The 16621-nt window shown below is 40.1% G+C and overlaps 1 protein-coding gene across 2 annotated transcripts in view; it reads right to left on the bottom strand.

The window, feature by feature from the left end:
• Positions 1 to 16621, bottom strand: part of SLC10A7 (solute carrier family 10 member 7) — a 213493-nt gene that overhangs the window by 40140 nt on the left and 156732 nt on the right. For both annotated transcript variants that reach the window (XM_019730736.2, XM_074338462.1), the window contains one exon: positions 5656 to 5739. In XM_019730736.2, coding sequence (XP_019586295.2) covers positions 5656 to 5739 — 84 coding nt within the window. The remainder of the gene's footprint in view (positions 1 to 5655; positions 5740 to 16621) is intronic.

Genomic DNA, 16621 nt, shown 5'->3' with positions numbered 1-16621 from the left:
AAATTCACAAAGCAGCTGCTTTTGCACTGTATAGCCAGAAAAGTGTTAAAATGTTTCATGAAGTAATAGGTGAAGTAGTGTTGAAATGCCTCAAAGATGTGCTTCAGATGTAAACTCCAGGAAATCTCATCTTCTCTTAGTTTAGCTACTTACACTTTTCACACCATCATTCTCCATTTGTCAAGAATCCATGTCATTTTTTAATTCTTCAAACTTCTTTGTCATATAGAAATGTTTAAAACCTTATAGGAAACAAGACTTTGCTAGAGACAGATCAACAAAACCTGATATAGATGCCTCAGAATTCTCTCGTGGAGGAAAAAAAAGTCAAGATGGGTGGGGGGAAGGCATATTGGTGAGGGGGCTAGTTGTGTCTTCCTTCAGAATCTATACCAATTTATTTGCTCTCACAGCTCAGAGAAACTTAGGCATTCAAAATAAAGTGACAAATCCTCATTAACTTGTTTGCTTTTCCCTATGAAGAGAGAAGGAAAAAAATCTTCCACTGCTCTTTATTTTGTCTCACCTTCTACATTTTGATTTGCTTTATTTTAAATTAAGCACCAGTAAAGGATAAAGGGAAACTTAAATTTGAATCCCTGTACTTCTAATAAGCTGAGTAACATATATCAATTACTGCATGATCTACAAGCTGGAAACCTGAAAAATTAACACATCTTAGGTGAAGAATGTCAACACACTGAGATAATGAACAAATGTAATATCCATCATTTTAGTTTCCATTTTATTGAGGGCATTTTCTTGCTTTTTCTCCCACTCTGTCTCTACATTTATAAATTGATTTTTGAGTAGGGATACATGATATGTATTTTTTCATGTTAAATCTGAATTTTAAAATTTATTTTTCTTCAAGGTGTCTTCAGATTGTTTCTTCAATTTTTACCTGCTATTCCATTGAATCCATAAATTTTCATAAAGTGTTTTGTTTTTTTCATTAATATTCCATTGAAAGGTATAGTCAGGGATATAAAATCAAATCCAATTTATATAACATTTTTCTTTAAGAATATTTTGCATTAAATATTGACTAGATTCAAAATAATACAGTACACTTTGTAAAAAGTGTAAACCACAATAATAAATGAATACAATAAGCACCCATCACTTGCTTAACTTTTCGAAAAATTTTTTCCCACTATTTCTTCATCTCATTCTCATGAGAAAGGTCATACAGATATTATCCTGCTCAGTTCACAGTTGAAGACAGAGGCACAGAGAGCCCAAACAACTTACATAAAATGTGACAAAGCTGGAATACGACTTTTATGTCCTGAGGGGATCACGGCACAGGGGTTAACAGTATGGACTCTGGAGCCACGTGGGCCAGACTGGGAATCCTGGCTCTACCCCTTACTCTGTGCTCTTGGGGAAATTCCTTTCCTTCCCTGTCCCTCATCTCTAAAATAGATATAATAGTAGATGTAATGAGGATTAAGCAATTAAATAAATATGAAATCCTTTAGAACCAGGGCCTGTACATGGTAAGTACTGGCTATTTTTATTTCCAGGTCCCAGTCTGGTGATGTTTCTGTCACAACACTTGTCAGTATATCCCACGGCACAATTCAGGTGAAGCAATGAAAAGTGTTCGTACCTAATATAATTTTATAAGTGCAAAATTTTACTAGCATTAATAGCATTAACTTCAGTTTTAGCTGAAGACTATTTAATATGAAAAGCCAAACTGTGAAATAACTCACTAATGAGACAAGAGAATGCATGGATGATAAATGATAGACGAGCTTTTTATTATTAACTTGTAGAAAAAAAGTGGGCTCAGTGTGCTGTTTTGAAAAATAGTCTCCAAAGGTGGTAGAAATTGTATGTCATTAACATTTATTTGTAAATCTTTCAAAAATGCATTAAATAAGTATTTGTCACAAGCACTTAGATTTATTAAAAGGATTTATCAGAAAGGAAGAATTATTATTATGACACACATTTTCTTTCCTTCTAGAAGTGACATCAGAAGCAGTTTCCCGACCGTGTATGTAAAGACTAATCTTACCCAGAGTCATAGCATCTTCAGTTGGAAAATAGCAAACTCCTTATTCTATGATGGGAGAAAATGAGGCCTAGAAGCCAAGAAGTGCCACAGAGCAAACTAGACTTCAGGTCACATCACAGTCGATTATGACTTCAAACAAAAAGAAGTATTGTGTGGGGAACACGCAGAAAAATAAAATCAAATTCACTCTCAGAAACATAGATTAAAAGTTGAAGGACAAAGTTTCATCATCGCTAAAAGATTAAGGAAAATACATTCAGCCTATCCTTCCTGGTCCTTTCTTCTCCCTCTAGTTCCTCCTGTTTATTTAAAAAGTAAAGATAAAATCTCATTTGAAAAGATGCATACAAAAATCTATAGAAATGTTTATTTTCATAATGTGGCACCGCTAGTCACGATCGAGAAATGAGGCCACGTTGCCTGGCATCTATTTCCTCTGAAGCGAACCTATGAGCCCTGTTTACAAGATCCTCAAAGATCACATCACGTGGTTTGGCTGCGACAATCGATTACAAATGAACACGGAGATAAACGAGCAGACAAAGTCTCCGATCTCATGGAGCTGACCTTCAAGTTAGAGGAGACCAATAAAAAGTAAAAAAAGAAGACAAATAAACAAGAAGCAGATAAAGATCCATATTAAGCAGAGGTGTAAACTGGATGATGTGATAGTGAGGAAAGGTCTTTCTGAGGAGGCGAAAGGTGAGAAGGTGTTCCAAGCAGAAGGAACAGCCAGTGCAAAGTTTCTAAGGCAGGATGAAGGTGGCATGCATGAGAAAGAGAAGCAAAGTCAGGGAGGCTCGAGTGTAATGGGCAAGTGGGAGAGTGTCAGGTGAAGTAAAAGGGACTGAGAGGAAAATAGAGGACAGGGTGAAATAATACTAAGGAACTACAGAGAGATTTCTAGGGAGTGCTGAACAGCATTTTAAATTTGGGCTCATGAATTTAAAACAAGATGAGGACAGCTATGCGTTTTTCTTTAGCAAACGAGATCTAGGGGAAATGGCTGCTGTGGGCTCCGTGAGGGTAAATTCAAAGTTTTCTTTAGCCAGTCTTTTTATATAGCTCACACACTACTAGCAATTCTGCTCTTAAATATACTTATAATAGTTTCTGCTTCCAGGAAGCTCACAGATAAATTGCAATCTCTCCTGATAAATATGAATCAAGACCATGGAATTTAGTCTAGGCCAGGGGAGTCAGAGCAGGTTGACTGCACATCAGAGGGCATCTCTGTACTGAGTCTTAAGGAATGAGGCAGAGTTTGCTGGCAGAAAAGATGGAAGAGTAAGATGGAAGGCATGGAGGAGCACAGGGGCATGGGCCGTGAGGGGGGCGTGCGTACAGCAAGCAGCGGAGAAGCCTATGTGAAGGTACGGTAGGAGGCGACACTGCAGAAGCAGCTTGGGGCCCAGTGGTGAGGGGCTTTGAGCGCCACACAGGAATGGACAGCAGGGAGCCACGAAGGAAGTTCTGAAGGAGAGGACTAACATAAGCTGATTTGTTTTTACTACCCTGGAGGCAGTAAAGACACTGGATAGAAATGAGAAGAGACTCATAACAGAGCCGGTTGGGAGGTGCAATAATTTTGACAAGGGACGATGAGGGTGTGGCATCCTCGCTGGCAGTGTGAATGGGGTAGCAGAGGCCAGATCTGGAAGATTTCTGAGGCAGAAATGGTGGCATTTACTGACCGCCTGAAGGTAAGGGAGCAAGGACGTAGGAGAGGGTGGAGGCAAGGTGGTTTCAAGAGCTGGAGATGAGGACGTGATAATTCCTATCCTAGAACATGCGAGGGGGGCCAGTAGATGTTAATATATAGACTTCCTCTTTGAAAAAAATTAAAGTACTTTGGTACTTAGAGTTCCTTTTAAAAACACTCATACTACTTTTTGAATACCTTTATTACTTTATAATTTACTGTAACACTTTACTACTGGGCATGCAAAGGACAAGCGATGTAACAATTCATTATTCTCTTTGGATAAATATTAATTATGTAAATTATATATCCCTGTACATTAAAAAAACACACGACTGAATGACTGAGACAAAGATCTTTTTTTGTCCATAGGTTTTAAACCAAACACTTATTATTAATAGAGCTCTTTCCAAGATCCACTAAAGAAGAATGAATGAGCCATAGTTAGTATACAAAATTATTTTCAGAACCAAGAAAATCAGTATGGGTTTAAATGAATACTATCCACAGCTTAAATGGTCTAGAGCTGAAGGCAGGTGTGAGTCGTTATGTCTCCATAAGACACAGCGTTTCCCTTATTGATGATGGAACTCACTCATTCACTCCCTCACTCGTTCATTCAACACATACTTAATGGGTAAACAAACAACTATGGCTCTTGTACTCATGAAGCATAAAGTCTAATGGGAGAGGCAAATAGCTAACAAGTAAACAAAAGATAAGTACAGAGGGTGTCAAAAAATGTATACACATTTTAAGAAAAGAAAAAACTATTATAATTGTAATACTCAATATATACCGAAAACAAAAGATGAATACAAGTAACGTTTGACCTCTGCAATTACAAGAGGTGCTCAAAGTGGTTACCATCAGCGTCCAGACACTTCTGATTATGGCGAACTACTGCTTGAGCAACGTTGACCAAAGTGTCTACTTATTTACATTTTCTGACACCCCTGGTATTTACATAAAATTTTTGTAGTTACTATTTCAACGAGTTGCCTTCTGTTTAGTTTTTGTTATGGAGCACTTACCTGTGTCAGGTTCTATGATGACAAAAACTTTATACCTACCTATATTTCATTTAATCCGCACGAAAAACCCTTTCAGATGGGTATTATGGTTATATGATTTAATAAATTATGAACCTGGAGCTAAGGAGATCAAATGATTTGCCAAAGGTCACATGGCAAATAAAAGGTAGAACCAAGTCTTCAGTCTAGTTGCTCTTAAATCCACACCTATCATCCTCTTATCCTCACACACTTAATCCTCCTTGTACGCAGTGGCCTACCGTTGAGTGGTACATTAAATTTTATGAGTAAGAAAACAACCTTGTATTAAAATGCAGATACTTATAATTAAATAATGTGCTTATTATTACCTTGTTATAAGAAGTTAAAATATAAGAATTTATTCCATTAGTCCAATTCAATAAGAATGGTAAAGGAAACTAAGTTTTCTAAGATCGGATTTAAGCGCTAATAGGATGAAATGTTTATCAATTACCTGATCACAAATACAACTGCTGGTGGAGGAGTCTATGAAGAAGCTGGCCAGACAGGTGCTTGTTCCCAGCAATGGTCAGAAATGCTGAGACCTTATCGGAAATCGCAGAATAAGGTAATGGCTTGCTAAATGTTTTCAAGCTAGCTATGTATCTACGAAGAAGGGATGATAAATTAAAAAAAAAAAAATCAAGAGATTCTGTGTAGGTGTCCCTATATATAGCTATCTGTAAAGCATATTGTTATTAACTAAAAAAATAAAAAGATGAGACTATTGTGATTGATAAAACTGGTGTTTTAAAGTCTTACATTTTCATTTAATGGTCTCTTCCTCTATGTCTTTTTTCAATTGTCCTGACATTTCCCAATAATTCACAATTTGATCTATAAAGAGCAGATAGAACTGGAGACCTTACCTGTCCAATGATGAGAGGAACCACAACAGTCATAAAAAGTTGAGAAAAAATAGATGTAAAAGGCACAGAAGAGGATGAGCCCAGCTGTAAAACAAAAATATAAGGGGAGTCAGGGTTACTTCACATCAGTTATCAAATATTGCTGTTCACTAAATCATGCAATAAATTAATTCTCTCATATACACCCAAATTTGGTAGCTATATACAAAGAGCAAGTATAGTGACTTTTAATGGACTATTAAGTAGTTTAATATATAATTTGTATTTGGAGACTAAGATCGGGGAAAAATGATAACTATTGTTTTGCAATTAACTTTAATTGCTTATTATTAAATCCATTTCTGAGGAGTAAAGTGATTCTGTGTTCATGCTGTCTCTAATTATATGGTACAGTATTTCACTTATAATCGTCATGTATGTGATTTCCACTTCACCTGTCTGCAGATGTCTAAGACAAACAAGTATGTTTCATTATTTTCTTATCAAGATATTTTTATTTATGCAGATGAAATGCTTTCTAACTGTACAAGCCCTTCAAAACAAAGTCAACGACTCCCATATTCTTTAAATTTTCTTCCTACAGAAAGTCTAGCAAATGGGAAATGCTGGAACATGACTTATTTTTCCACCTAAAATTTCAGTATACCTCTCTTGAATCTGTATATCTTAAAGCTGTTCCTAATTCCTATTTTTTCTCCTTCCTCATTTTTGGGTTCTTTCTTTGCCAATGATAGCAATCTGAGCTTCATAAGGCTTCTATTGCCAGCAGCACACAACAGTGTTTATGGACCCAGTCGCGCACTCACATTAGCCTTAACCACCAAGAAGTGCTATCTTCCTATTAACTTTAATGTTTTTCACACCTCTCTGGACAAACACTAGCCTGTTCCATAGATGTTTATCTCTTCTATGAGTCCCTTTTGCAACCAGGTTCTCCAAAACAATCAATAGTGATCTCTCTGACCCTGGGAACTTACTTCACCCTTCCCCAGCAGACCAAACCTCAATTTTCATATTTACCTAAAGTTTACTTAAACTTGGAAATACCCTTTGGAAAGCAAGTTTTGTGAAAAACATTGAGGTAGTGATGACAGAAGGCATAGGATGTCAAATAAATCAAATATGTAGATAAATGAAGTCAACAGCTCAGGATGAAACGATGTGGGATCAGTGTTCTCATTGATTTCTGCATCAACTGGTTTGCCAAACATCTTCTCCTACTACCTGGAGTACTTTATGGAATTCTGTCCCCGATCCTCAGCCGCGATCTACATGCACTCCAAATGCCAAGAATATATGTCTTGCCCATCCGTGGCCGGCATTCATTTAATACTACCTGCACCACTGACCACTGGCTGGCAGTTTAACCCATAAAAATGGTAGCCTCTAGCCCTTCCCTTCTCAGTCAAGATAAACTAAAGAAATGAAGAGAGTAAAGCAGGAAAAGTGAAAACTCATGAAGAACAGATAGGATTCCTGGTATGTTAAATGCTACATGGCTGTTAGATGTTTCTTTTTATGCAAAGCCGAAGTAGTAAGAAGTAATAATTTCAGCCTATTTTAGAGCAACTATATCCTTGAGGCACAAGGTAGTTAACTAATACATTCTCTCTACAAATATTAATTGCAAGGATGCTCTGGGAGCAAGGATTGAAATAAAGAAAAAACACATTTCCCAGCCAATTGAAACACTCACTGGATGGACAGAAAAATAAACTTTGAAGAACAAAGTTTTCAAGTTCAAAACCGTCCAGCTCAATGCTCTATCCATGTTTGGAGAGAAGCAGTACGATACAGGGTGTAACCCTCAGGTCAAAGGTGGCAATTTTTGTCTGGAATTGCATGAACGATCTAACATAGCTCTGCTCCTCTTTCTAACTCAACTTTATTATTTAATGTGGCATTTAGATATTGTAGGGAAGAACCATCACAAGCTATCGTCCCTCCAAGGCAAGCCCAGGGCATAACTCAGTAACTGGCACAGAGGATGTGTTTGCCGGTGAATGAACCCGTGCAGAATGAACCAATGAAGTAATCTGTAAACATGAGGTGCTAAAAAGTGAGAAACTCTTATTTTAAATCATATCCCTTTTTTCCCTAAAGTTAAAAAAATACAAAAGTATATTTAAGAGCCTCCTATTATCATGTGGTATTATAACATCACTTGGTATTATCTTTTTTCTCTGCTTGTTCATCACTAGTAACACAGCTAATTCTAATGTGCACCTAGAAACAAAGGGCATCTAGTCACGACAGAAACCATGTGCAAAAAGGAGGTGTGTGTGTGTGTAAAGAGCACAGCGAGGTGGCCTGTGCATGTTCTCTGCCCTCACCTCTCCGCCCCCCACCCGTCCTTAGCGCTTTAATGCTGCTGCAAGGGGAAGACCTAAAGTTGACAGAATCTTAACCCTGGAAGACTTGTAGTCCTATACTCTCTTTTTAAAGATGTGAAAACTGAGGTCCAGAAAGAAGTGACTTGTAATTAACCTCTCTACTCTCTGCATTAGGATGTGAAATTGGCCAGCTTCTAAAACACATACAGCCAAAGCTGCTTTGGGATCGTAGTTCTCCTGCACTGGGAAGGCCGGTTGGTTTAACCAGAAAGGATCACTACAGAGCAGTAAACTCAGATCAAACGGACAGAAAAGTTAAAACGTGACTTCATTTATTCAGTTAATTTTGGGGGTTATTTTCAATCCCGATTCTATCTAAAACACCAAATTTGGAGATAAGTAAAGAAAAACCTATTTCAACTTTGGTTTGAAGAATATTGTGCATTTTATTAATAATTTCCATTCATTGTATGCATGTTCAATGTATGGAAGCCTCGTGTTCCTAGAAGACAGTGGACAGGGCTTTGGGGTCGGGTGGTGGGGGAGGTCGTTCATGGTCTCCAAGGTTCCTTTGTCCTCTGAAACACCTATTATCTTTGATCCACTAGATTAGGGACACTGGTTAGAGCAGCCCCACTCCCAGGCTTTGTCAGATCAGAGGCCAGAACAAGCTAGCCAGGGATGTAATTAACTGGGAACACAAAGCTAGACTAGGTTCAGCAGGGATGGGGGGCGGGGGAGGAGAGAGGAGGGAATCCCGCAGGATGGCTCCCTTAGAAGTGGATCTGAAAGGAAGGAACCTCAGTACTACTGGGGTCTCATTTGGCATAATCCTTTCTTTGGAATTGGCCACCAGACCTGTCACTGGGGTCAATGTGAAGATGCAAAGGTACCCTTGGGGAAGTTTCTGACGCTATGAAACATGCCCTGGCATCCAGAAGAAAGAAGCGCGAGCATCTGGCACAGGGCAGCTTCTGAGAATATGACTGAAGAAGTACAAGACCCAGTCATTTTGCACGCAGAGTTGATTTTAACTAAACCAGAAGGAAATATGCTGCCTGGGATATTCGGTTCTTCACATTTTAATGAGGAACCTGCCATGGTGTCTATTAGAAAGGCCAATGTGTTTATAGGAAGCACCGATAATTTGCACATGTGGATCAAGGTGCAGGTTCAGGATAAGCTTGTCTGAAGCATGTACTTGGGGTCTCACTGAGCTGCCGCCATAGATTTAGAGGTGACCAGGTCTCACACTGCCAACCCTTGTTTTAAGTCACAGCGCTTTAAGCGATGGCTCATTTCTGTCAGGAACATAGTGCTGTCAAGCAGAAAACTCACAACGAGGTTTGTTTAATATCTTCTGCTGGAAAGAAATGATTCGGTGAAAATTAAATATGTGGGACTTTAGGACCTTTGTTTCCCATCATTCAAATATCTACTGGTGCCACCCTGTAGGCCAGGACATGTTCCAGGCACTGAGGATCCAACAGTGAAGTAAACACCTCCCCTCTCCACTCCTGCCCAGGAGGTGTTTCAGAGGCGAGGTCTGCATGCCAGTTCACCCGTGACCAAATGCACAGCTGCTCCTTCTGCGGAATGTCTCCTCCCTGCTCCCCACCTATGACTAGAAAAGTGCTCATTTTTTTCTAAGACTTAGTTCCAGCACCACTCCTTTGGGAATTCGTCAGGAATTCTTTCCAAACGCTCCTCCCCAAATGCAAACTTGGCCCCCCCTCTGTGGTGGATCTGTGCTGCCACTGTACCTCTCAGGATCCTTGGCTGCTCTTGTTTATAAATCTGTCTGTTCCAGTAGACTGTATGTTCCTGAAGGTCAGGGTCAGGGTCTCATTCATGTTTATATTCCCGGTGCTTAGCAGAGTAACTATGCTTTACATCCAGGGCAGTGGTGCTCGTTCCTTAGCACATCGAAAACATCTGCAGGGTTTGTTAAAACACAGATTGCTTGGCCCTGCCATCAGAGTTTCTGGTTCAGAACATCTTCTGGGGAGAAGGATAGGGTGGGATGCAGGATGGTGAGACTCTGCATGTATTATAAGGCCCCAGGTGATGGCGGTGCTGCCGAGCTGGGGTTCACACTTTGAGAACCACATATCTAGTATACAGTAGGTGTTCAACAAGTGTGGGTTCAGTGAATGAATGACCACAATACATAGGCAGAAAAAGAAGTTGGACAATGTTTTCTTTTCTTTCCATCCTTCCAACTTCAGGGAAGTAACAAAACCCTCAAGTCACAGACCCAAGAAAGGATCAACAGCCGGCCCAATTGTCTCATAACAATGGGAACATTTATTGTGCACTTTCTGCATGCCAGACACTGCTCTAAATGCTTAATGTGTGTTGAATAACTTAATACAGCAACCCCTTGAGGTAGGTCTGATGAGTACCCCAATTTTCAGGAGGTAACAGTGGCAGAGCACAGTTAAACCACTTGGACGAGGTCAGCGTAGCTGGAAAGTGGTAGAGCCAGGATCTCAACCTAGAAGCGCTGCCCCACTGTCCTCACACTTAGTCCTTACGCTCTACTGCATACTAATCACAGAAGGTCTAGGGCAGCAAAGTGGGGAAAGGCACAGGAGTGGAAGCCAAAGTTGGGCTCCCCTTTTCTTGCCCATATGAGGGAAGAAGAGGGAGTATATGTGTGTATGTGGCAGGCGGCGGGGTGGGGTGGGGTGGGGGTGGTGATGGTGGTGGTGATGGTGGTGTGGGGGCATGGAGATGGGGAACTGGAAGGCAGGCAGAAGCAAGAAGAGGGAGGGAAAGAATGAATTTAAAAAAAGGGTGAGGAGAGACTTGATTCACAGTGGTTGATGGTGCAGTCTTTCTCAAGGGGGGGTTCAGGCTTTTAATGACAAGACCCAGAAAATTATTTGAGTGACCATTTTCTCAACTCTCTCCATGATGGTGCATAACTAGCACCAAGGTAGATGCATCAGAAAGAGTTAATCCAGTACATCCAACGGATGCCTTGGGGCATTAGGACTCAATTTTCTAACTTGGCAGAAAAAGGCTGAATGGAAGCAGGACTGGCTGCTAAAATCCATTCAATTTAGAAACTATTTGATTTGGAAACAATCTGGAGGCCCAGTCAGTAAAATACTATGGGGCCAAACTAACAAGACTCAGAAAGACAAATAAGTACCAATTCTTGCTAAAGAGATGTTGAATGACTGTAAAATCATAGCTACCAACCTACAATTAGAAAACAGATGGTGCATTTTAAATCACTCCTGTAAGTGAGCTGACCTGTAAATTGTCATTAATACAGCAGGTCTTCCCTTGCTCTGCTGTGTAATCAGCCTTTTATCTCCTACCAGGGAAATCCATTAGCCACAGGCGTCTCCACTGTTTGTGTCTCTTCTCAGCTATTAAAACATTATTGTATTAAATAATTCACCCTTGATGATTGGTCTTCGCTTTCATTAGCATCACACTCAGGGAAAAATAAGAATACATATTTACAGTTTATACTCTAGGATGATGTATGTTAAATCTCTTTTGCGAGAAAAGCAGGAAGAAGCTGCTTCAAACGCAGAACAGGATTTGTTCACTTCCTTCCCCATTTCCAGCCTCCCCACACTGCCCACAGAGCCCAGCCCTGGGGGAAGGGAAAGAAGGACGAGATGGGCCTGGCTTACTACTGGATATAACTTTCTTGCACCCACATACAGACGACCTCATATATACTTGTCTTCTTCCCTTCACAAAAAGAAGCATTCAGACAGGAGAAGGGAGAGTGTCCCAGGCTCTAGGACACTGTCAGATTTCCACTTTTCCCCAGAAACTCCAGTTGAGCCTTTCTTTCACCTCTGCTGCCCCTTCTGTCACAGGGATACATGCAAAATAAATTGATTACTTACAGAAAATTGATGAGTTACATGCACACCAGCTGACAGGTTCAATGTAAAAATGACTGTATTTTTCATCAAAATTAAGAATATGATTGTTCAACAGCCATATTGATTCAGCTGCATGTATCAAACTAAAATTGGGTTACTACCCTAATTGGGAAGGTATATATTTAGCAGAGGAAAGGATCCTTTTTATAACTAGATGCATGGCATGTTTCCTTCTCTGAGAAGTAAAGATCAAAATAGGCTTCAAGTGACTTTTTTAAAGATAAAAATAGGTAAAACATTTCTTTTTGTTATATGCATATTTAAAATATAAAATGAAAAGATTACCTTCCAGTAACTGACAGAAGAACCATATACAATCATAAGCTCTGGTTACTCAAACCACACAGAAATTTTAGTGAAACATGTCCAAATGAATTGTAAATTGGCTTATCATAAACACAAAGAGGAAAGCCGTGGGGAGATGGGATTCCAGGACATGGAGGCTGAGACACTCAGAGGCATCTAGACACAAACTTTGTTCCCAATTCCGAGACCACAGGATTTGGTCTTGTCAGCATGAGTTTGGTTCATGAACCAAAGAGCCAACGGTTGCTAAAGAGTCCGTGAGGCAGAGCAAATGTTTAAGCTCCTCAGAAAGAGTGCTCTACGCTTGGGGACCAACAGGCAAGGGTGGTGCAAGGAAGCAGTGTCCTTCTAAATCTGGTCGGACCCCACCTGCTCAGGGAGCAGCAGCAGCTGGTGTTGGAGAGGGGACCAAGGGACAAGGGAAAAGCCTGGTCAAGAGAGCGCTGCACCTGTGCTCACCCAGGGTCGCTGCCTCCCTGACGTCTGAGAGGTCCCAGACCAGCAGGGGAGATGGCCCCTCGGGTCAGCGGTCCTTAGAGGGGCAGGAAGTGGACCAATGTCACTTCTAGAGCATTTGGAAATGGCTAACCAGGCGCTCCCCCTAACCCCTTACGGTTTGAAAGGTCTGGGCGAGCCGTGGCACAAGCATTTACAAAGGATTCTAGATTATTTTGCTTCACAAAATTCTCTCTGTGTGAGAACCATCTCTGCATGATTTATATACATAGTCAGAAGATAAGCTACTCTCATGTTCAAGAGCCGGAGACTGGGCTTCCCTTGTTTGAGCAACAAACACTCCTGGGCACAGGTGGTGAGACTGACTGGGTAAATCAAATGGATAGCTTTATGTTTTAGTATAATTTTATACATCACACGTGTGTGACCATCAATTATGCAATCATCATTGGGAACGTATCATAAAAAATAATCAGAGTATTGTACATGACACTAATGGCTGTGTTCACTGGTCTTGTTCATGTTGATGGGATCAAGTTGAAGATTTTTTTTTTTTTTATCACAGGTAGCTAATCACTAGGGAAGCTAGTTATGATTGTAACCTCGAAAGCTGCCACTGATCTCTCTCCCCAACCCAGACTTCTTCTATGATCTCCTATGAAACTCAGTCTCAATAACACAGTTGAGCAGTTACTTTTTCCTCTAAATTTCTTCATCATTCTTTATTCTTGTTTAACCAAATGTCTTAAGTTTCTTTGAGGCAATCATTCTATTTTATTCTTTTTTTTGGTCTCTGTTACCTAGAATATAAATATTCAAGAAGTATTAGTTGAGTGCTGATAATATGTCTTAAAACAAACTGTCTCCTAGCAGGCATGCTCTGTAAGGAACCCTGGAAGGAACCATCAAGGGGAGGCCGACCCTGGCTCAAAGTGCCTTGTTTTTTAGGAGTTGTGTAGTGTCCAACAAATTATTATATGAAGCCTCTTGGAACCCAAGTTTTCTCATATAAAGTGAGGATAATACCTATGCCTGAAGGTAATCATGTTCTTCACATGGGATTGGGTAATAAGTACCCATTATAGCTACTCAATAAAAATTATTCTACTTCTCCCAGCCCATTACTATGAATGCATTCTCTGTGCTTAGGAGGCCACACTCCCCTTTGTGCACTAGCGCTCACCCCCTTTCTCCTACTCAAGGACACAAGTCCATGAATTCTCCCCTTTTTCTGTATCAACTTTCCTGTCTCTGACTGGATTACTCTATCAATGTAAATATGGTAATTTTTCCAACTTAGAAACAGAATCCTCTCTTGATCCTTCATTAACTTCGGTACTGCTCTGTTTACTGTACTCTGTAGAACAAAATTCCTCAAGTTATTGATGACCACTGTCTTTAATTCCTCTTCCTTCCTTCATTCTTGGACTGAGTTCAGTCAGGCTTTCACCTGCACAACTCCGCTGAAATAGCTCCTGTGAAGGGCCTCAAGGACCCTGTCTTGTAAAACCAGTGGTCAATGTTCAGACTTCATTTTACCTGAACTATTACCAGCATTTAAAGTAGTTGACTGCTCACCCCTTTTAGAAATATGTTGTTTCCTAGGCTTCTAGGACACCAATATCTCTTGGTCTTCCTCCCGAGCATACCACACATTCCTTGGTCTTCTTTCCTGACTTTTAATATTAGAATGCCCCTAAACCCAGTCCACTGATCTCTTTCCTTCTCTATTCTCACTCTCTTGGTGATCTCATCCAGTCTAACTTAAAAATCCATCTCCAGGCTGACTTCTCCCAATTACGTCTCTCTAGTCCAGACATCTCCACTGAATTCCACTCACATAGTCCAGTGCTTACTTGACTTCTCTACATGGATGTCTAACCGGCATTTTAATCCAAACATGTCCAATCTTATGGGTTCCTTCAACCTACTCAAACATACAATCGTCTGTATCGTAGCAAATGACAACTGCATCCTTCCAGTTGCACAAGCCTGGAGTCATCCTTGACTTTTATCTTTCCCCCATAACTTTCATTCAATGTCTCAGTTCTTTCAAATTCTGCTCCCAACTACTTCCGACCAGGTTTACTCAACCACGCTGCCAAGCTAACAGCTTCTCTTGCTGTGATACTACACTAGCTTTCTAACTGGTCTTCCTGTCCTCACCACAGGTGAAATAACCTTTTTGAGGCATTTTGCTGTAAAAGAGAGCACAAATGGAGTGCAGGTAGGACAAGGTGAATTTTTATTTTTAAGACGTGTTATATTACAGAATATTATATGCTAATAGAAATGGTCCAGTAGAAACAGAAAACTTGACAGTATAGGAGAAAGAGGGAAATCTGTGTGACTCATATTGTTAAGTAGGCAATAAGAGATGGCACAACTAGAAGGACTGGGTGTAGCTGGCAGCAAACACAGCTTCCCTATCGAAACAGGAGAGAAGGTGAAGACTATAGATGCAGGTAGGTCGCATCTTAGAAAATTCCTCTGGCTGCTTCTAATTTCCTCATCAGCTAATTTCCTTTCTGCATCAGTTAAGATGAAAAAAAGGGAAGAGCCATTGGAGATTTGAAAGGCAAGGAGAAAGTGTGAAATGATTTTCTAGAGAGTGGGAATGTGAATTCATTAGAAGACGGTAGTTGGATTGCCAGGCTCACTTTTAGTTGTCATGAATTTCAAATGAGACCAGGCGGCACGATAGTGTTTATTCCAGCCATACTCAGGTAGAAAGTTGTAGCCTTGAAGCAGGCTTGGCATTTTGCTAGGCAAATATGACGCAGTAAGAGATGAGCGAGGTTGTTGATGGTGTGTGCAATAAATTAATTACATGATGGACTCTGAGATCTAGGTTAGGTAAGGTGGGATGTGAGGGGAAGGGGTTAAGGATAGGGTGCGTTAGTTAGAGGCATTGTTAAGGTGATAGGGTAAGTAACTTGGCCATTCTAGCAAATTTGAAGAATTTAATTTAATTTTTAATTTGGAGAATAAGTCACAAAGATAGGAGCTGTTGGTAAGAGAAGACATTTGAAAACAGGGTTATGGAAAGACGCAGTTATTGGCAGTAATAAAGTCAAGGGTCTAACTATGTATAAGGGTGGTTGGCTGACATGAAGTGGGAAGGCAGCTTTATTGGAGAAAAGGTTGAGAATTTAGCAGCCAGTGTACTGGGAGGATCAACTATGTAAATATTGAAAACCCCAAGAATTAATCCAAGTGCACTGCTAAAAAGAATACAATGGGAAGGTGCTAACATTTTCTGACCTCATAGAGAGTGACCTGGGGTTCTACTGATAATTACCATGTTTCCCCGAAAATAAGACCCAGTTGGTCAATGATCTCTCATGTGTCTTTTGGAACAAAAATTAATATAAGACCCTGTCTTATTTTACTATAAGACCGGGTATAATATAATACGATATAATATAATACCGGTATAATATAATATAATATAATATAATATAATATAATATAATATAATATAATCTATAAGACTAGGTCTTATATTAATTTTTGCTCCAAAAGACGCATGAGAGCTGATGGTCCGGTTGGGTCTTATTTTCGGGGAAACATGGAACAAGCAGCAGTAGCTGGTAGGACAGGTGCATTGGCAAACTCTTCAAAGGAAGTCGGGGATTTTATGGAAGAGGCCTGGGAAATGATCTGACATCGGTAATGAGGTGCAAGAAAGATACTTTACTCCATTTTTGCGCTCAGTGATGTGAGGGGTACCTGCAGCAGAAACATGAACCAGAAGAGAGGTTTCAGTTGGAGCGAGATGGTGAAGAGAACATTCTGAGCAGACGTTAAGAACACAGGGAGTTGAGATTCCCTCTACAAAAATGGCCTTTACTAGCTACTGCACCTGAATATCCAGAAATTTCCATTTTCGAGATGTGATTTTAAAAAGACAATTCAATTTTCAGGGGTTGTGTTAGTTTCTTTGGCTTCTGT

The sequence above is a fragment of the Rhinolophus sinicus genome, linkage group LG07, assembly GCF_036562045.2.
Source record: "Rhinolophus sinicus isolate RSC01 linkage group LG07, ASM3656204v1, whole genome shotgun sequence".
NCBI classification, from domain to species: domain Eukaryota; kingdom Metazoa; phylum Chordata; class Mammalia; order Chiroptera; family Rhinolophidae; genus Rhinolophus; species Rhinolophus sinicus.
The sequence above is the reverse complement of the archived record's forward strand: the minus strand, read 5'-3'. Positions and strand labels throughout refer to the sequence as shown.